Genomic DNA, 22235 nt, shown 5'->3' on the forward strand with positions numbered 1-22235 from the left:
TCAATGCTAAATATCCTGGGTCTGTGCATGGTGCCTTTATCCTGAGGAAAAGCAGCATCTCAAAAGTGATGGCTCAACTCCAGAGGCACAGGGTGTGGCTAATAGGTGAGCCCTGGTTCCCACCAAGTATATGTTGGTGTATGGGTATGGTGTGGGCCCTCAGGGTTAGTGTGTGGCTAACAGTTGTTCCTCAATATTTGCAGGTGACTCTGGTTACCTCAACGTCTCATGGCTCCTGACCTCTGTGAGGAATCCCAGGACAAGGGCAAGAAATGTTACAGTGAGGCACATGGGCGAACAAGAAGAATTATAGAGAGGACCTTTGGCCTCCTGAAGACCAGGTTTCGTTGCCTCCATCTAACAGGTGGATCTCTGTGCTACTCACCCAAGAAGATCTGCCAGATCATCGTGTTATGCTGCATGTTGCACAACCTTGCTTTGCGTCATCGGGTGCCTTTTCTGCAGGAGGAGGAGGCTGGAGATGGCCGTGAGGCAGCAGTGGACCCTGTGGGCAGTGAAGATGAGGAGGCAGAGGATGAGGACAATAGAAGTGCAATAATTCGTCAATACTTCCAATGACACACAGGTAAGACAGTGTAAATTCACATTCAATTGATAGTTTTGTGTTTGACATTGTCACTGGCAGGCTGTTTTTCCCACTCCTATGGCCACTCACTGTACCCTTTGGCATCTCTATTTGCAGATATTTGTGCCCCACTATCGCTTCTGGTGTTTTGACTGCAGCTAACTACAGGCCTTACCTATTTATACATTACTGAACAGTTGAATTGCAATGTTTAAACCTTGTTAAACAAATACATACTTAAATTATTTGACATACTCCATACTTGGGTGTTTATTTAAGTGCTAAGAGTTATAGGGGGTAGTGGAATTCGCCGGGTTGATGATGGAGGAAAGTCCAGGATAGAGTCCAGTCTATTTGTATCATAGGTGCATTGTCCAAGGGGGCATAGGAGGGGGAGCAATGGCAGTTCAGGGTGGACAGGGTGATAGAGTGGGACACAAGAGTGACAATCAGGAGAGTCTTATATCCTGGTGGGGTCTTGGCAATAGTCTCTGGCTTCTGCCTGGGTCACAGGAAACGTTTGTGGGGTGGTTCTCCTTCTGCAGGGCCAGGGGTGCTGGTGGGCTGTTGTTCCAGTGGCAGGGCCTCCTGTCTACTACCTGGGGATCAGGGAGGACCTGAGAGACATCCACACCACCCTGGTCACCATTGCAGGGGTGCTGGCAGACATTGCCAACACCAGGAGGGAGGCAGTGGCACACCAACGGGCCCCTGACACTAGCCACACCGATGAACAGCCCTCCACCTCTGCTAATGCTAGTGGACAGGAGGCCCCGCCACTGAAACAACAGCCCACCAGCACCCCACCCACTGCAGAAGGAGAACCACCACGCAAAAGGTCCCTGCGATCCAGGCAGAAGCCAGAGAACATTGCCAAGACCCCCGCCAGGAAATAAGACTCCCCTGAATGTCACTGTTGTGTCCCACTCTGTCACCCTGTCCACCTTGAACTGCCATTGCTCCCCTTCCTATGCCCCCTTAGACAATGCACCTGTGATACAAATAGACTGGACTCTATCCTGGACATTCCTCCACCATCAACCCAGACCATTGCAATACCCCCTACACTTATTATCACAGAAATAAACACCCTTGGAACTAATACAAGTATGGAGTCTGTCAACTGATTGAACTATGTATTATTTTAACAAGCTGTAAACATTGCAATTCAAATGTACAGTTACATATACATAGGTATGACATGTAGTAGGTAGCAGTAAAAACACCAGGAGCCAGAGTAGGGCACAGATATCTGAAAACAGAGATGCCAAAGGGTACAGTAAGTGGCCATAGAAATAGGAAAATCAGGTTGCCATGTACTATGTCCAGCACAAAACTGCAATGGAAGGTGAAGTCACAGTGTCTTACCTGTGTATCGCTGGAAGTACTGTTGAATTATAGTAGTTCTGTTGTACACATCCTCTTCCTCTGCCTCCTCTTCGTCACTGTCCACCAGCTCCACCGCTGCCACACGACCATCTCCAGCCTCATCCTCATTCAGAAAAGGCACCTGGCGTCTCAAGGCCAGGTTGTGCAACATGCAACGATGATCTGGCACACCTTCTTGGGGGAGGAGTACAGGTATCCACCTGTCAGATGGAGGCACTGGAATCTGGCCTTTAGGAGGCCAAAGATGCGCTCATTGATCCTCCTTGTTCGCCCATGTACCTTATTGTAACCTTCATCTGCTCTTCTCCTGGCATTCCTCACTGGGGTCAGTAGCCATGAAAGGTTGGGGTAACCAGAGTCACCTGCAAATGTCAAGGGATACCTGTTAGCCAGACACCCACCCTTAGGGCCAACCCCAAACCCATATACCTACATCAACTGTGTGGGGACCATGGGCTCACCTATTAGCCACACCCTGTACCTCTAGAGTTGAGACATCACATATAGGATGATGCTATTCCATGCACAGAGCCAGGATACTTTGCATTGACATGGGAGATGTACTGGTCCGCCAAACACACCATCTGCACATTCAGCGAGTGAACGCTATTTCGATTTCTGAACACCTGTTCATTTCTCCGGGGGGGACAAAGGCAATATGGGTACCATCAATAACACCAATGATGTTGGGTATATGTCCCATTGCTTTGAAGTCATCCTTCACTGTGGCCAAATCCTCCACCTGGGGGAATACGATGTAGTTGCGCATGTGTTTCATCAGGGCAGACAACACTCTGGTCAACACATTTGAAAACATAGGCTGTGACATCCCTGATGCCATGGCCACTGTCTCCTGGAAGGAACCACTTACCAAGAAATGGAGCACTGACAGGACCTGCACTAGAGGGGGGATACCTGTGTGGTGTTGGATAGATGAAATCAGGTCTGGCTCCAATTCGGCACACAACTCTTGGACTGTGGCCCTATCAAGTCTGTAGGTTAGGATAATGTGCCTATCCTCCATTGTCCCCAGGTCCACCAGGGGTCTGTACACGGGGTATGTCTCCATTTACTATTCATCTTCAGCGGTTGAACTCTAGGTTGAAAAACGGTGAGCGCATGGTCATATTCAAACATATACTCAGATGTAAGGAAATGGCTCCCTGTTGCAGTTACCCCCCACTTTTTGCCTGATACTGATGCTGACTTGACCGAGAAGTGTGCTGGGACCCTGCTAACCAGGCCCCAGCTCCAGTGTTCTTTTACCTAAAATGTACCATCGTCTCCACAATTGGCACAACCCTGGCAGCCAGGTAAGTCCCTTGTAACTGGTACCCCTGGTACCAAGGACAATGATGCCAGAGAAGGTCTCTAAGGGCTGCAGCATGTCTTATGCCACCCTAGGGACCCCTCACTCAGCACAAGACACACTGCTTGCCAGCTTGTGTGTGTTGGTGGGGAGAAAATGACTAAGTCGACATGGCACTCCCCTCAGGGTGCCATGCCAACCTCACACTGCCTGTGGCATAGGCAAGTCACCCCTCTAGCCGGCCTTACAGCCCTAAGGCAGGGTGCACTATACCACAGGTGAGGGCATAGGTGCATGAGCACTATGCCCCTACAGTGTCTAAGCAAAACCTTAGACATTGTAAGTGCAGGGTAGCCATAAGAGTATATGGTCCGGGAGTCTGTCAAAAACGAACTCCACAGCTCCATAATGGCTACACTGAATTCTGGGAAGCTTGGTATCAAACCTCTCAGAATAATAAACCCACACTGATGCCAGTGTTAGATTTATTAAAAAATGCACACAGAGGGCATCTTAGAGATGCCCCCTGTATTTTACCCAATTGTTAAGTGCAGGACTGACTAGTCTGTGCCAGCCTGCTGCCGAGAGACGAGTTTCTGACCCCATGTGGTGAGAGCCTTTGTGCTCTCTGAGGACAGAAACAAAGCCTGCTCTGGGTGGAGGTGCTTCACACCTCCCCTCTTGCAGGAACTGTAAAACCTAGCAGTGAGCCTCAAAGGTTCAGGCTTCGTGTTACAATGCCCCCGGGCACTCCAGCTAGTGGAGATGCCCGCCCCCTGGACACAGTCCCCACTTTTGGCGGCAAGTCCAGGAGAGATAATGAGAAAAACAAGGAGGAGTCACTGGCCAGTCAGGACAACCCCTAAGGTGTCCTGAGCTGAGGTGACTCTGACTTTTAGAAATCCTCCATCTTGCAGATGGAGTATTCTCCCAATAGGATTAGGGATGTGCCCCCCTCCCCTCAGGGATGAGGCACAAAGAGGGAGTAGCCACCCTCAGGGCTAGTAGCCATTGGCAACTAACCCCCCCAGACCTAAACACACCCCTAAATTGAGTATTTAGGGGCCCCCAGAACCAAGCAAGATAGATTCCTGCAACCTGAAGATGAAGAAGGACTGCTGACCTGAAAGCCCTGCAGAGAAGATGGAGACACAAACTGCTTTGGCCCCAGCCCTACCGGCCTGTCTCCCCACTTCCAGAAAAACTGCAACAGCGACGCGTTCCCCAGGGTCCAGCGACCTCTGAAGCCTCAGAGGACTACCCTGCATCTAAAAGGACCAAGAACTCCAGAGGACAGCGGCTCTGCTCCAAAGAAGAAACAACTTTGCAACAAAGAAACAACTTTTAAAGGACTGCACATCTCCCGCCGGAAGCGTGAGACTTGCCACTCTGCACCCGACGCCCCCGGCTCGACCTGTGGAGAAACAACACTACAGGGAGAACTCCCTGGCGACTGCGACCCTGTGAGTAGTCAGAGTTGACCCCCCTGAGCCCCCCCAGGGATGCCTGCAGAGGGAATCCAGAGGCTCCCCCTGACCGCGACTGCCAGCTTCAAAGAACCCGACGCCTGGTAAAGACACTGCACCCGCAGCCCCCAGGACCTGAAGGATCTGACCTCCAGTGCAGAAGCGACCCCCAGGTGGCCCTCTCCCTTGCCCAGGTGGTGGCTTCCCCGAGGAGCCCCCCCCCTTGCCTGCCTGCTTCGCTGAAGAGACCCCTGGGTCTCCCATTGAATCCTATTACAAACCCGACGCCTGTTTGCACTCTGCACCCGGCCGCCCCCGTGCCGCAGAGGGTGTACTTTTTGTGCTGACTTGTGTCCCCCCGGTGCCCTACGAAACCCCTCTGGTCTGCCCTCCGAAGTCGCGGGTACTTACCTGCTGGCAGACTGGAACCGGGGCACCCCTATTTCCATTGAAGCCTAGGCGTTTTTGGGCACCACTTTGACCTCTGCACCTGACCGGCCATGAGCTGCTGGTGTGGTAACTTTGGGGTTGCTCTGAACCCCCAACGGTGGGCTAACTTGGACCCAACTGTGAACCCTGTTGGTGGTTTACTTACCTGCAAAACTAGCAAACACTTACCTCCCCCAGGAACTGTTGAAAATTGCACTGTCTAGTTTTAAAATAGCTTATTGCCATTTGTGTGAAAACTGTATATGCTATTTTGCTAATTCAAAGCTCCTAAAGTTCCTAAGTGAAATACCTTTCATTTAAAGTATTGTTTGTAAATCTTGAATGTGTGTTTCTTAAAATAAACTAAGAAAATGTATTTTTCTATATGAAAACCTACTGGCCTGAAATTGTCTTTGAGTGTGTGTTCCCCATTTATTGCCTGTGTGTGTACAACAAATGCTTAACACTACCCCCTGACAAGCCTACTGCTCGACCACACTACCACAAAATAGAGCATTAGAATTATCTCTTTTTGCCACTATCTTACCTCTAAGGGGAAATCTTGGACTCTGTGCACACTATTTCTCACTTTGAAATAGTACATACAGAGCCACCTTCCTACACCCTGCAACATCTGTAGGTGTGACACCCAGGTGAGACTGTGACCTTGCACCATCCATGATGAAGCACACTGGGCACAAGGCCCCCTCCAGAACCAGTGGAAGAAGGCATCCACTCACCCCCTCCTTGCCTGGATGAAGCACACTGGGCACAAGTCCCCCTCCAGAACCAGTTGAAGAAGGCATCCACTCACCCCCTCCTTGCCTGGATGAAGCACACTGGGCACAAGGCCACCTCCAGAACCAGTGGAAGAAGGCATCCACTCACCCCCTCCTTGCCTGGATGAAGCACACTGGGCACAAGGCCCCCTCCAGAACCAGTGGGCAAACTACCTACTAGAGAGACTGTGGCTTTGTACTCCCCAGGACCAAGCAGTGGGCAAACCACCCACTTGAGAGACTGTGGCCTTGAACTCCCCAGGACATCGCAGAGGGCATGTAGCCCCCTCCAGGAGAAGTGGCGTTGTACCATCTTCCGGATGAGGTGCCCCCCATTCCCCATCCCCCCGAGGTGCCTGTGTGTTTTCGACCTGATGCCCCTGCAGCGTTCTCTCTGTATTGAGGTAGGAGGCAAGTGTGGCCTTGGCCTATGTGTTATGGCCCCGTGGGCCACGGACATTTTGGAGTGGGCATTGTCCCTCCATTTGTATATATTGTACATACTGTTTATTGCTTTAAGGACGTATTTATCTAAATTTGGAATATTACACTCAATTTAATCAATTCCTTTTGTCCTTGCGTTATTCCTAAATGGTACGGGGTGTATATGTAATGTTGATGCATCTGTTTGTGTGTATGGTGTTGAGGGAGGGGGTGTTGCGTGTGTGTGTCACTCTGTTTTCCTCCCCCCCCTCCCTTGTGTGCTAGGTGCGGTACTCATTGTGGTCATCTCCGCCGGCGTTCGTGTTCCTGGTGTAGGAGGAGGTATACCAGCATGGGGAAGATCTGCTGTTCGGGTTCTATGGCGTTGTGGTTTTTCCTTGAGTGTCGAGAGGTGAGTCGTTTCCCTTCTGTTTACTGTTTCCGCCGTGCTTTTGATGGCATTGGTACCACCCCGGAAAAGCTGGCAGATTGGCTTGCTGTACTGCTGTGGGCGGTACATTGACTTCCGCCTGGCTGTTGGCGGTTACCGCCGCAGTGTTTGTTGCTACCACCATGGCGGTCTGAGTGTTAAAGTAGCTGTCTGCGTTGGCGGTTTCCGCCGTGGTCATAATTCCATTTTTCTTACCGCCGGCCTGTTGGCGGTATTACCGCTGCTTTATCACCGACCACCAGGATTGTAATGAGGGCCTAAGTGTCTTGCTTGGTTCTGTCAGGTGTTGTCCAACTGTGAAAGGATTGGAATGTGGGGAGAGATTGTTGTTTTAGTAATGGAAAGGGAATAAAGACTGATCATTACAGATTGAATAGGTAAAATATTTCTTCCTAGCTGTGTTACTAGGGATTATCTGTCTCTGAGGATGCTGACCCCTCGCATAGGTAAGGGCTGAGATGAGGTGGCAGTGAATGGGGGCACTGACCTTCATTGGTCAGTGCAGATTGTGTAATTCTGGAAACTAGCTGTGGGGTTTCTCAGTGGTGTAAGGCAGTGGTTCCCATCCTTTTTACTTCTGTGGACCCCCACTTTATCGTTATTAGAGCCCACTGAGTCATTATTGAAAGGTGGGACCCAATCTGGTAATATTATTTAATTTTCTAAGCTGTCGCGGACCCCCAGGGGTCCCCGGACCACAGGTTGGGAACCACTTGTGTAAGGAAATCCTCAGGGCCCCACCTGCAAGGAATGGTGTGGGGGCCTTCACAATACCCATATCATCGAGCTGATATGCTGAAAGGGGCCCCTTAATGTCTGGAAGGCTGGAGGTCTCACACAGTTCGGGAGTTGCAAGGGGTGTCTGTCACACCCCAGTGATTACCCCTACCACCAGGGGCCCAATCCACCTGTTCCGAAACTGACTTCAGGCTGACAGTTGGAACACACTGCTGTGCACTTTCAGTGTACTTACCCCCTCTTTTTAATTCTCAGGGATAACCAGATGCATTGAGTTCAGAAATTGGGATCTGAAATCTTCTAAATTTGCAGTGTTTGGATATGAATTGGTCTGGGACTTAAAATGTGACGTTAATGGCCGGGGCGTAGCTTGGTCAGTATGATTGGAAAGGGTGGGGTGTTAGCTTCAGATTTCCCGACAATCACGCTGGCACAGGATGTTAAAATACAGAATACAAGCAGGGTGTGCTAGAGGGGCTAGAGGGGCTTGAGAGGCGGTGGAAAGAGAATGAAATGCAGATTGGTGGGTACACTAAGAGAGAGAAAGCACATTATTTTGAGAACTACAACATTTTTGAAGTCTTTTCAAAAAGACAGAGGGAGGGATTGTGTGTGCGTTTTTGTCTCTGTGTAAGCATTCTTGGTGAAATCCCACAGACACCGCACTGTAGCCGACTGAAAGAGCCTGCACCCAACTATTCATCACAAAATACATTTATAGGGGGATGTAATACCCCACACACTCCCTCTAAAGCTTCGCCCCTGGTTAATGGTGAAAAAGGCTGCCTAAAAATTCACCCTGGAGATGCAAAAGCGACTCGGCATTGACAATTACCAGACCCTAATTTATTAATAGAAAGAAAAAATCACATTTAGGGCATGGGTGTCAGTATTTTGTATTCTGAGACCCATTTAAATAAGATTTCCCTGGATAGCACAGGATCAAGAACAGGGCCAAGCTCCGAACTAAAGCAGCCCCGCAAAATTGCTCACACCAGCCCCTGATCCCTTCCTGTTTTTTGTTTTCATTCTTTCTCTATCTTTGCCTGCTGTGCTTGCTGCTATAAACCCCGAATATCTACCTTAAGTGGTTCAAGCGTCCATAAAACCCCTCCTGCCAACAACCCAGAAATATCGATGGGCTAAATTGCCAGTTTCCTTGCTCACACCATTGCTGCTCTCTGCCAGATAAATTAGGCATACGAAAAGAGGGAAGACAAATAGGTAAGACTGGGCCAAAAAATAGTTCTGGGCACCAAAATAAAAGTGGCCCCCTTTGGTGAATCAGACAGGAAAAAAGGTTGCCCACATTTAGGGCAACTTTGAACTTGTAAAGAGAGATTGGACAGGTTATGCATGCATTTGTGCTAGCTGCAGGCAATATTTGTGGTAATATCAGCAGGGAAATAAACAGTAAAAACAGGGCCATTAGACCAAAACACAGACACACAAACCTCCAAAAAACAGGCCGCACACTGACCTATCAAACCAGTACCTTGGGCACTGCTAGACTGCCCTCTAGGCCAGTCCGAATGGAGACACCTCAAGTCAGACACCACAATACCGCCTATAACTTTTTTCTCGTGCCCGCGCGGGTTAAACCGCTTCCTCTCCAGCCAGCAAAAAGAGTCTTATTCGGCGGATAATTAAACAAAGGAACTATTAGACAGGGTGCAGGAAGCATGCCTCTGTGAACCAAAGATAAATCCCCTCTGGGACACCTGCACAAACCTAGGGCTTAGACTGCTTCGTGCAAACTAGGGTCAGGCACCCACTACTGATGCGGTATGTGGACAATATGAAGGATTTTCGACTAGCTTAAGACGCTAGTGATTGTCCTTCTTTGCTTTGTGCGACCCTAAATCAGTTGTTCTGTCTGGCTCAATATAGTTTTTTGCCATATCGGCAACCCTCCCCAACAATTATTGGCAAATGACTACTTAGCCCACAAGGAATGAAATAATTTAGACAACACATGGTTTGGTGGAAAACAGACTGCTGCAGATTTATTTAAAAAATGAAATATGCCATCCTAGTGGATTAATTTACAGGTGATCTAAGGGCAGGTATCGATGAGTAACCTAGCTGCTCACCCGCCTGATGAGGCAAACGCAACAGTGGGCCAACCCATTAGGTGCTACAATTTTTAGTTGGGGAGTTTTCCTCCCTCAAAGACAGTGGGCCACCAGTCCAGGAGTAGAACTCACGCCTTTTGAGGGCGGAGCATCCACAAGGAAGCCTACAGTTGCTTAGGCTTGCAACCGACCGCGTGACTAACGAGGCACCGCCACTTGCATCCCAGGCTCTGCTGTGCTCCCTGAGCTGGTACCTTTATGTACCTAACTGCCACCAGATCACCGTGTAACTCTGCCTGCAGCACAAACAATTCAAATCACTTAAAAAGGATCGGCACAGGAAGCAAAGCCCCACTGCTGGCATGCTGGGTACTTGATGGGGCGGTGACAGTGTGGCCAGCAGACGGATAAAGCGAGCAGCGCCTGGATGCGGCAGGTATAAGTACCTGCCTCCCGCCCACTGGGTGCTGCAAATGACGAGGGGAGGGCGCCAGACGTGGGGCTCTCCCAGGGGGTCCCGACATGTGGACCTCAAGGTGAGGGTGCCCGAAAGCGGCACTTAGGGGGCCTCACTCTTCGGAAGGCGCACTGAGTATGCCACGGGCAGCAGCAAATTCTGGTGAATTAGACCCCCTGAAGCTGATAGACGTGAATGTATCAGGAATTCCGCAGGCCTCTGAATAATACAATAATTGGTCTTGTAAGCCTTTACTCTTATGAGCCTGCACGAAAATCTGAATAGTGTGTTGGTTTTGTCTCCATTTAGCCTCTAAAGCTCAAATAATTCACACGTCCCTGTTAATATATATCTCATTTAGTTGAAAGTTTCCTTTTGTACTCCAAGGATAAGAAACAAATGCCTAATCGTTTCCTTGCTAATGCTGTTTATCAAAAGTATGACATACACAGTCCACAATATTCTTGGAAGAAAGTCAATGCACTGAATTTATTAAATTGGAAAATTGCAGAAACCTCTGCCCCTTCTTCTTATGCCCGCACTTTACAGTTGTCAGTTTACCCCAGCTAACGATAGATGGCACAGATTCAAAAAAATATAATTTTCAGCTATTCCCATGCACCTGACACCGCTAATCAACTTTCGGCTTGAAAGCACCCTACTAAAGATCATGACAAAAAGGTAAGACGTTGATTTATGTATTGAAGGAGGGAATGTTTTGATCGCTTAAAGGCGACTTTTATAGACGTGCCCTAAACTCTTGCTGGTTGGTAGTCAGTGCAATAAGACCCAGTAAGGTGTGGCCCACACTCGATCCTATACCTGAACTGAAAATTCCCATTCTTTAAATAACATGTCACTGGTCTTTCACCAGGGGCAGCATCAGCCGCCACCTGACAGCTTCCCAGGCGGTCATCGTAGGTGACATCCTTGTCCCAGGCTTCAAGTACCAGCTGCTTGCTTGGAGAAAGCATCACCGCCCCAATCGAGAAGACTGCGTTCCAGCGAGGGTTGGCATTATCTTTCACCCAGTTGGTGCGATACTCTCTTCCATCATAGAAGACCTTCACATATGGATCAGGCGGGTTCCCTGCAGCGTCCCCCTTTAGACCATTGGCTTCTACCACCACTACGGCCATGGTTGCCAGACCCCTCTTCTTGGCACAGCAGCCAACAGTAACCAGGCTGCTGGATGGGCAGACACAGTTGCATTTCACCTGTGGATCTGGGGAGGCCCCGTTGGGGCAGGCAGCACACGTTTGCATGAGAGACTTCTCAATAACGTAGTCGCTGATGGCCTTTCTAAGAAGTTCCTTCCTGGAGTCCCCATAAGGCACAAGTTCATGGAGTGTGGCTAAAGAGTAGCTTGTCACATCTGGGGTTCCCTTGAGGGACATCATCCAAGCCTCATACGGGCTGGCCTGGTTATCTCTGGGGAACAAGAGCTCAACATGCGAATCTAAGCTTCCTCCGGAAATGTCAGATCTCCTGTCCATGTATTTTTCAGAGAACTTCTGATTGGACAGCTTCTGTTCTCGAAGCTGCCTGCATTTGTTGACTGCCGATTCAGCTGATACGGCCTTGATTGACAGAGAGGCCTCCACCCCGAGGCAGTCCTTCACCTCCTCAGTGCTGAGTTCATCCTGGGTCACCTCACAGGATCTCAGGGCGGTGACTTCGCTGACGGTCCCCCCTAGCCGCACTTGCTTGATGTAATGGGTGCCGTAGGTGGCAATGAGGTTTCGGAATCGACGTTGGGTCGTGGAGTCGTACACATTCGGGAGCAGCTTCAGTTGTTCGGAGAATGTTCGGGATAGCTTTGGAAAGTCGTGTACTCGATACCTGTAAAAGAAGAGAGGGATACTGACATTACCTAACAGTTTGCCACAAGCACGCAGAACATAGAGCTCTTTAGTTGTACATAGCATTGAGCGCTTGTGAACAAAATTATATAAATGGGTGAAATATGCCTACAACTGCTTGCGCTTAGGGCTGATTTTAGGAAAAAGCTTTCTATATACAACCTCATGGACCTGCGGGCAAAACCTGAAGTTATTCCCACACCGCACCACCTCAGTAGGAACTGTAATGTAATTCCACAAAACCCAGTATAGCCGGGAAATAAAAAGCCAGTGGAACAGCACTACACTTCTGCCCACAGTCACTACAAAAACTTCGGCACACAAAATGGTTACGAAAAAAAATATTAAAGCAATATCTATACTTACATTAAATGTCTCTGTAACTAGACAGATATCTCATTTAATGTAAAGCATTGATAAGCACTAGGGGTCTAGAAGAAAACATAGAACAAAAACATCATACTAACACAACTGTAAAATATAGGGAGACCAACATGATGAGCAAAATGCATATTTAAAAATACTTATGTGCACTAACAACTCTTGTTGTTGGGGCACTCCCTGCTAACACCTTTTCCACAATCCTCCAGAGATGCGTGCCAATAACAGGTGTTGGAGTGTAGTTTTATAATCAAAATTAACATGAAATGTTTATGAACTAATGCATAATAATGCCGCATAGAAAATGTTTCGCTGTGTTTTACTAAACCTGTGTTTGAAATGTGCCCACGGGGAGGCCACCATTGTATTTGATGATTAATGAAACGGACTAATAATGAAATATTAATGTACTAACGTGTGATTTTGTACTAGTATTAAAAGTTATATGTTAAGGTTTTGCTAATTAATCACTAGGCCTTAGTTAGCATGAGTCGGGCCTAGCTGCCCGGTTTCATATTAAATGTGTTTTTCTAACGTGCACTGTGCTGACTTGTTGAAGGACATGAAGCTGTACTTTTCCAGGAGTTAGAGATGTGTGTGTAACCGTAGTAAATCTTCCCATGAGAACCCAACTTGCTCAAGGATACATTCTTGTGGAGCGCAACAGTGTAATTCGCAAAAGTTACTAGGTCATTTCGACTAGTGAAGACAATGGGACTACTGACTTGAGTAACAAATGTCACTTATTCCTCACCTGACATTCTACCCGTTGGAGGCGTCAAACCAAGGAACCAATAAACTACGTGAGAACTGTTATGGGGTGACAATCGTAATGAGGTGACTGATGGACTATTGGATGGAGATAATGATGCACCAAAATTTGACCAATTGGAAATTAGAGACTTGTTCGACAATTTTAATATAACCGCATGACCCGAGGAGAAATCAGCCATTCTTCAGTGATTCTTCACCCTTATATGCCATTCCTTTGCCTTAGCCATTGCGTGCCTTATGCTGTTACTATGACTCTCTGTTACTCGGCTTAAAGACTTTGCTGTTTGAACTTTGCAAACCATCCTTACTTTGCCTTTTCCGATTCATACTTTTCCTCCTTATGAGGGAGGTATTCCCTTTTGCCCGGTCTTGCTGAACTTTTCTGTGTTTCCTGGCTGATGGCGAATTAACTGAAGTCCTGAGGACGAAGACTCTGTATGCTGACCCATTACGGAGGGTAACTATGTGGTGATGAAATTGTAATTGTCTGTTTGCCTTTCCTTTCTAGGTACCAACTGCTTCTTTTGATAGCGACCATAGATAGATTTTTTCTAAATTTGTATTGCTAAAATTGTTTTGCATGAAGCCCAACATGCTAATGCCGATTCGAGGTTAGTTAAGGAATTCACTAAACGGACACAAATAGACAAAATTACTGAATCTATGCTTTGTTGAATAATGCGCTAATGATAATCTGCTAAAGTTAATCCATGTTGACGTCGTGCTATGTTCTAATGTTTATGATCTTTGCTTTGGTGAAATCTTATTCGAGTTGCCATATTATGACAATGTTGATGTGTTTTCTGGTTTTGAGACTAATAAACTAGAATTGTAATCAATAGGGAAAAAATATCATAAATCTTACTAAATTTTGTTTGATTATTCATGGCTGAAAGGTCATGGTGGTTTCCGAGTCTTATTGATGCCATTGATTACATTGGTTGACTTGCTATTGTGAATATTGATGAGGTTACTGACTTATTGATTGACATGTTGATTAGTTGTCTCATCCTAAGGTGTCTTCAATTAGGGTCAAAAGATTCATCGGCCTAAAACGAGTCCCAGAGTGAATAAATTATCTAGATTGGGACGCATTATCATAGGACAACTGGTCACACACAGATCAGAAGCATAAGACAACCAGGCACAGGCACAACAACTTTACAACAGTGTTGGTTTCAGTGCATGCTGAATTGCACCTATTTCACATGCATAACAGCTCGAGGATGAAAGAGGGGATATTTGGACAGGTGATCAACTTCTTAAGCTTGTCTGAGAAAGAGGCACTGGGGAGATGCTACTTTCCTTCAGAGGAGATCCGGGACATGATTGGAGAGTGGGAAGAGGAGCGCATTTAAGCAACAGCCACCTCCACGCCAAACCTAGGTATGTCAAGATACTGGGTACACAGCAATTGCTCCCATTTCCTCATTCCTGAAAGACCAGTGAATTTACGGTTGGCCTCATATAGGGAAGTTAATCCTGGTACTTGCATAGGCTACTGACATGTATCACCAGCTGAATGCAGCAGCACATCACTAATACCACTATCACTGCAGGACTGGCAACGGGTGGCATGGCTTTTCTATGCATCTATGCATTTCCCCTGCATGCTAGCATATGTTATTTCCGCACCCTGAGCAAACTGTACGCTATCATCTCAGTCAACACTGGTGGCGTTCCATAAATGTGCAGACTGTTTGACATCCCTGGGCAAATTCAAACAGGTTAACACCACCTTCCTCAGTGTGTTAGGAATGGGGTCTCTTGAGTGGTAGTCAGTTTAAACTCTGTCCAAGCAGGGACGCTCACTCTAGTCAAGGCAAATGAGATACACACTTGGATAACCCCTGCTCACCCCTTTGGTGGCTTGGCACAAGCAGTCAGGGTTCTCCCAAAGGCAATGTGTAAAGTATTTGTACCAACACACACAGTAATACAGTGAAAACACTACAAAATGGACACCACACCAGTATGGAAAACAGGCAATATTTATCTAAATCAAACAACACCAAAATTACAAAAATCCAACATACATAAGCAAAGTTATGAGTTTTCAAAGATTGTGAAAATGATTAAACCAGCCGGTGCACGGAGTGGAGGATCGAGGCATTGCTGGTTCCAGCACGACGTTGGTTTTGGTGCTGTGACCAAAGGAGCGAGTCCTCTGGGCCTTGCTGCGGAGCTCTGGAGGTGAGGCAGATCTAGTGCAAAGCTTTGGATCTGCGCACTTCCGGCAGTCACAGCGTGGTGCGGCAACATCGGGTGTCAAGGACGTCAGTGACACAGCACTTCGGGACTCATGGAGTTGTGGACTTCAGTGAGGCTGTGGCGGCGGGCCTGTGGGGCTCTCACACTCCAATGAGGACCACTGCTTCAGATGCAAGTGGCATCACAGGATCTGGCAGAGCCGTCAGTCCAGAGTTGTCCGAAGTCGGTGCACTTGGTTCTTCTTTGTTTCTCACCAGCTCTCCATTCAAGGGCCCAAGGACTGGATAGGGCACCAATTGGCATGGCAGGAGTCCCAGCAGAGAGTCCAGGTGCTGGCAGAGGAAGTCTTTGATGGCCATGAGACTTCAGAACAGGGGGAAAACTCAGTCCAAGCCTTTGGAGATACCCGTCAAGCAGGAATATACCACAAAGTTCAGTCTTTGTCCCCTTTCTTAGGCATAAGCAGTAATTGCAGGATAGCCCAACAAAGCACAGTCACAGGCAGAGGCAACACTTCTCCTTCAGCACTTCAGCTCTTCTCCTGGCAGAAGTTCCTCTTGAATCCTTGAAGTGATATGAAAATCTGGGGGTTTGGGTCCACCAATTATACCCTTTTCTGCCTTTGAAGTTGCCCAACTTCAAAGAAAAGTCTCTGTTGTTTACAGGATCCTGCCTTGCCCAGGCCTGGCTCAAGAGGCATACCAGGGGGTTGGAGACTGCTTTGTGTAGGGGCAGGCATAGCCCTTTCAGGAATAAGTGACCATGCCTCTCTCCAGCTTAGCCGAGATGGACCATCAGGATATGCAGGTTACACCCCAGCACCCTTTGTGTCACTGTCTAGTGGAGATGCACAAACAGCCCGACTGTCAGTCTGACCCAGATATGGAATCCACAAACAGGCAGAGTCACAGAATGGTTTAAGCAAGAACATACCTACCTTCTAAAAGTGGCATTTTCAAAATAACAACCTAAAAATCACCTTCACTAAAAGGTGTATTTTTAAATTGTGAGTTCAGCGACCCCAAACTCCATATTTCTATCAGCTCTCAAAAGGAAACTACACTTTAAGGATATTTAAAGGCAGCCCCAGTGTTAACATATGAGAGAAAGATAGGCCTTGCAACAATGAAAACCGAATTTGGCAGTATTTCACTGTCAGGGCATGAAAAACACACCAGTACATGTCCTAACTTTAACATACACTGCACCCTGCCCATAGGGCTACCTAGGGCCTACCTCAGGGGTGCCTTACATGTATAAAAAGGGAAGGTTTTAGCTTGGCAAGAGGGTACACTTGACAGGTCGAAATGGCAGTTTAAACTGCACACAAAGACAGTGCAGTGGCAGGTCTGAGCCATGTTGACAGGGCTACTTATGTGGGTGGCACAATCTGTGCTTCAAGTCCACTAGTAGCATTTGATTTACAGGCCGTGGATATCTCTAGTGCACTTTACTAGGAACTTACTAGTAAATCAAATATGCCAATCAGGAATAACCCAATCATCAATATAGTTTACACAAAGAGCAAATGCCCTTTAGCATTGGTTAGCAGTGGTAAAGTGCCCAGAGTCCTAAAACCAACAAAAACAGGTAAAACTAAATCGGAGGAAGGAAGTACAAAGTTTGGGGATTACCCTGCAAAAAGGGCGAACACAGTGCAACACATGAGAACTTCATCATCCATCATCTGGCGTTTGCATGCCTGAATTATCAAGACGTGTCTGGATGGTGAGTATCACAAACAAATGTAGATCCCGCATGTTTACTCAAGGGCATGGCAACCTATTGCTTAGCTGACATCCCTACAAACTTCCCTACCTATCCCCTATTGTTGTTCGTGAATGTGCCAAAAAATGGAAAATGTGAATGAAGAAGAAGAGCACTTCATTTATCCATACCGTATTTACAGCTGATGCTGAGTGTGGCCCCTCTCCATTTAGATGTCTTAGCACAGTGCCTTATTTGAGGTATAAAAGAGCACACACACCAAGCCAAGCCATACTAGTGATCACATTTGGTATTTTCAAGAGGCACTTCAGATTTCTTGCTCACATATGGTAGATGCCAGTGCACTCACCAATGCCAGTGTACTACAGCATCCTTGCCTGTTTCATGTTGCATTATATTACTGTGCATGTTGCCTACACTATGTTCAACACCCAGTACTCAATCCCTTCAGGTTCCTTAGCTGTCTCAGTTTCCAGTGGCTAAAGTCTACATGTACACAACCAACCTGCGTCATTCACCTCCACATGAAGCATATGTCTGACTGTTGTACCACAGTGGAAGAACATTGTTGAGTCAGTAATCAAATGTAGAACATTCCTCCATCCACACCTAAAATCCTAAGGGCACCATCAACTGATTCAGCATGAAGCAACAGGCAGACATTGCATGTGAAGTTGTAACTCAAACAACTGTGTAGTATGGGCTCAGTCCTACTTTTGGCATAGTATATGGGACACAATTGTGATGAACAAGTAAATCCTCCTTTCCGGAATTGTCCTGTGTAGAATATTACAATGCTGTGCTTATGCATGCATCTATTTGTTGTAACATTCCCAACCGTGTGAGGTTGTGGATCTGGAGGATGTTGTGGGTTAACAGTTTTGTTTGGCCTCTCTAGTGACTCATGAATGCATTACAGATATTTGTGCACCTCCCATTATTTTTAGTTATCCTTAGTGTTATGTGTAATATATAGGAACTCTACATGCATTATCACTGCATCATGAATATCACATGATGACATACATTTTGTAATGTGCCTTTCTCGATTGTCTTCTGATTGTCCAAAATGGACAGCAGGACCCTAGGCCATAAAGTTGGAACTTGGCTGTAGAATGGGTACGCTCCACCAGCACGGTAACAGAGGACGATGTGGAGGGGTCCTGCGCAGGAGAGTCTGTGTCCCCTTCCCAGACACACATGATAGTTATCAAAATGTCTCTGGGGCATGATCACACAGAAGAGTGAGAGAGGTGGTGATCATTGCAGCATCATATGCCATAAGGAGAATGAGGAAAGTGGTCTGCCTAGCCAGAAAGATCTAATGGTATCAAGGGTCCAGGTCAAGCCAACAATATGACCAGAGCACTTATCTCACATCTCTCTTCCTCTTGAAAGCAGTATGTAGCGATCTGTAGTCAAGCAGCCAAGGGTACATTATGCATCTACAAAGAGACCACAATGTCTGCCTCGACATCAGTGAAGTTCCTCTTCTTTTGCAGTGGAATGGATTGCATCTTTTGTGGTTTTGAGGCAGTGAGGGTCCGACGTTCAGTACAAATGGAAGAGGGCACAGCCAAAAGCTATTTTTGCAACTGTCTGCTTTAGATTGTTATTGCTGCCTGGTGTGTGCCTGATAGTGGTCAGGTGCGGCGTATTTCATATTTCTTCCATACGGAATGATACATAAAATGTATACACTGTGAACAGTTCTGTCTGAAACATAACGTGCACAAGCTACAAACATAATGGTACATGTAGTATGCTGGAAGTGGCCCTCTCTGAAGGGTCACCCCAAACGTTTTGCCTTCCTCCTTCTCTTTTTCTGATCTCATTTATGTTGGCTTTAGGACTCTGGACACTTTGCCACTTCTAACGGGTGCAAAAGTGCATGTTCTCTCTCCCTAAAAACATGCTAACTTTGGCTCATACCCAATTGGCCTATTTAATTTACTTGTAAGTCCCTAGTAAAGTGCACTACTGTAGGAGGCTGGCCTGGCTTGTAATGGGTACCAGAGGTACTTATACCTTGTGCCAGGAACAGTTATCCCTTATTAGTGTAGAAGAGGTGTTTCTAGCAGCTTAGGCTGATAGAAGGTAGTTATGGTAAAGCAGCTTAGGCTGAACTAGGAGACATGTAAAGCTCCTACTATACCACTGGTGTCATATGCACAATATCATAAGAAAACACAATACACAGAAGTACTAAAAATAAAGGTACTTTATTTTTCTGACAATATGCCAAAAATATCTCAGTGAGTACCCTCAGTATGAGGATAAGATATACTGTATACACAAGAAATATATACACAAACCAAAATTATGCAGACAATAGCAAGAAAAGTAATGCAAGCAGTGTAGAATTTAAGTAGATTGCAATAGGAGCACATAGGTATAGGGGCAACACAAACCATATACTCCAAAAGTGGAATGCGAACCACGAATGGACCCCAAACCTATGTGAGCTTGTAGAGGGTCGCTGGGACTGTAAGAAAACAGTGAGGGTTAGAAAACTAGCCCACCAGAAGACCCTGAAAGGTAGGTGTAAAGTGCACCTAGTACCCCCAGAGAGCACAGAAGTCATGATAGGGGGATTCTGCAGGAAGAACAAAGACCAGCAATGCAACAACAGCGGATTTCCGGACCTGAGTACCTGTAAGACAAGGGGACTAAGTCCAATAGTCGCGACAGTGTTGAGAGTGGGCAGGAGCCCAGGAAATGCCAGCTGAGGGTGCAAGGAAGCTGCCACCTGTTGGAAGAAGCTTAGAGTTCTGCAAGAAAGAAGATGACTAGGAACTTCCCCTTTGGAGGATGGATGTCCCACGTTGAGATGAAGCTTGCAAAGGTGTTCCCACGCAGAAAGACTGCCAACAAGCCTTGCTAGCTGCAAGGGTCGTGGTAGAGGATTTTGTGTGCTGCTGTGGCCCAGGAGGGACCAGGATGTCGCCACTTGGAAGAGGAGACAGAGGGGGCACCCAGCAATATAGGGAGCCCTCACAAAAGCAGGCAGCACCCGCAGAAGTACCTGAACAGGCACTTAGAAGAAAAGTGAACCAGAGTCCACCCAAAGTCACAAAAGGGAGTCCCACAATGCCGGAGGACAACTCAGAAGGTTGTGCACTGCAGGAAGGAGTGTCGGGGACCCAGGCTTGGCTGTGCATGAAGGAAATCCTGAAAGAGTGCACAGGAGCCGGAGCAGCTGCAAATCACATGGTACCCAGCAATACAGTCTAGCGTGGGGAGGCAAGGACTTACCTCCACCAAACTTGGACTGTAGAGTCACTGGATTGTGGGAGTCACTTGGACAGAGTTGCTGAGTTCCAGGGACCACGCTCGTTGTGCTGAGAGGGGACCCAGAGGACCAGTGATGCAGTCTTTTGGTGCCTGCGGTGGCAGGGGGAAGTTTCCATCAACTCACAGGAGATTTCTTCAGAGCTCCTGGTGCAGAGCGGAGGCAGGCTACCCCCAGACCATGCACCACCTGGAAACAGTCGAGAAAGCCGTCAGGATAAAGCGATACAAGGTTGCTAGTGGTCGTCTTGCTACTTTGTTGCGGTTTTGCAGGCGTCCTGAGCAGTCAGCGGTCGATCCTTTGGCAGAAGGTGAAGAGGGAGATGCAGAGGAACTCTGGTGAGCTCTTGCATTCGTTATCTGGTGAGATCCCCAAAGCAGAGACACTAAATAGCCAGAAAAGGAGGTTTGGCTACCTAGGAAGGAGGATTGGCTACCAAGAGAGGTAAGAGCCTATCAGAAGGAGCCTCTGATGTCACCTGCTGGCACTGGCCACTCAGAGCAGTCCAGTGTGCCACAGACACCTCTGTTTCCAAGATGGCAGAGGTCTGGGACACACTGGAGGAGCTCTGGGCACCTCCCCTGGGAGGTGCAGGTCAGGGGAGTGGTCACTCCCCTTTTCTTTGTCCAGTTTCGCACCAGAGCAGGGCTGGGGGATCCCTGAACCAGTGTAGACTGGCTTATGCAGGGTTGGGCACCATCTGTGCCCATCAAAGCATTTCCAGAGGCTGGGGGAAGCTACTCCTCCCCAGCCCTCACACCTATTTCCAAAGGGAGAGGGTGTTACGCCCTCTCTCAGAGGAAGTCCTTTGTTCTTCCTTCCTGGGCCAGGGCTGCCTGGACCCCAGGAGGGCAGAAACCTGTCTGAGGGGTTGGCAGCAGCAGCAGCTACAGTGGAGATCCCGGAAAGGCAGTTTGGCAGTACCCGGGTTCTGTGCTAGAGACCCAGGGGATCATGGAATTGTCCCCCCAATGCCAGAATGGCATTGGGGGGACAATTCCATGATCTTAGACATGTTACATGGCCATGTTCGGAGTTACCAGTGTGATGCTGTACATAGGTAGTGACCTATGTACAGTGCACGCGTGTAATGGTGTCCCCGCACTCACAAAGTCTGGGGAATTTGCCCTGAACGATGTGGGGGCACCTTGGCTAGTGCCAGGGTGCCCACACACTAAGTAACCTTGTACCTAACCTTCACCAGGTGAAGGGTAGACATGTAGGTGACTTATAAGTTACTTAAGTGCAGTGGTAAATGGCTGTGAAATAACGTGGATGTTATTTCACTCAGGCTGCACTGGCAGGCCTGTGTAAGAATTGTCAGATCTCCCTATGGGTGGCAAAAGAAATGCTGCAGCCCATAGGGATCTCCTGGAACCCCAATACCCTGGGTACCTCAGTACCATATACTAGGGAATTATATGCGTGTACCAGTATGCCAATGTGAATTGGTAAAATTAGTCACTAGCCTATTAGTGACAAATTTGGAGAGCAGAGAAAGCATAACCACTGAGGTTTTGGTTAGCAGAGCCTCAGTGAGACAGTTAGGCATCCCACAGGGAACACACACAGGGCACATACTTATGAGCACTGGGGCCCTGCCTGGCAGGGTCCCAGTGACACATATACTAAAACAACATATATACAGTGAAATATGGGGGTAACATGCCAGGCAAGATTGTACTTTCCTACAACTACATGTGCCCAGGGCCTGTAAATGAAATGCTACTAGTGGACCTGCAGCACTGATTGTGCCATCCACATAATCAGCCCCTTAACTGTGTCTCCGGCAAGGCCTGTGTGTTCAGTTTCACTGCCACTTCAACTTGGCATTTAAACTACTTGCCAAGCCTTAAACTCCCCCTTTTCTACCTTTAAGCCATCC

The 22235-nt window shown here is 47.6% G+C and overlaps 1 protein-coding gene across 1 annotated transcript in view; it reads right to left on the minus strand.

The window, feature by feature from the left end:
* Window positions 1-9559: 9559 nt before the first annotated feature.
* The window catches only part of LOC138304269 (perforin-1-like), an 82034-nt gene continuing 69358 nt past the window's right edge, over window positions 9560-22235 (minus strand). The window contains exon 3 of the mRNA XM_069244193.1: window positions 9560-11944. Coding sequence (XP_069100294.1) covers window positions 10855-11944 — 1090 coding nt within the window. The 3' untranslated portion in view covers window positions 9560-10854. The remainder of the gene's footprint in view (window positions 11945-22235) is intronic.

Source organism: Pleurodeles waltl, chromosome 7 (assembly GCF_031143425.1).
Source record: "Pleurodeles waltl isolate 20211129_DDA chromosome 7, aPleWal1.hap1.20221129, whole genome shotgun sequence".
Taxonomy (NCBI): domain Eukaryota; kingdom Metazoa; phylum Chordata; class Amphibia; order Caudata; family Salamandridae; genus Pleurodeles; species Pleurodeles waltl.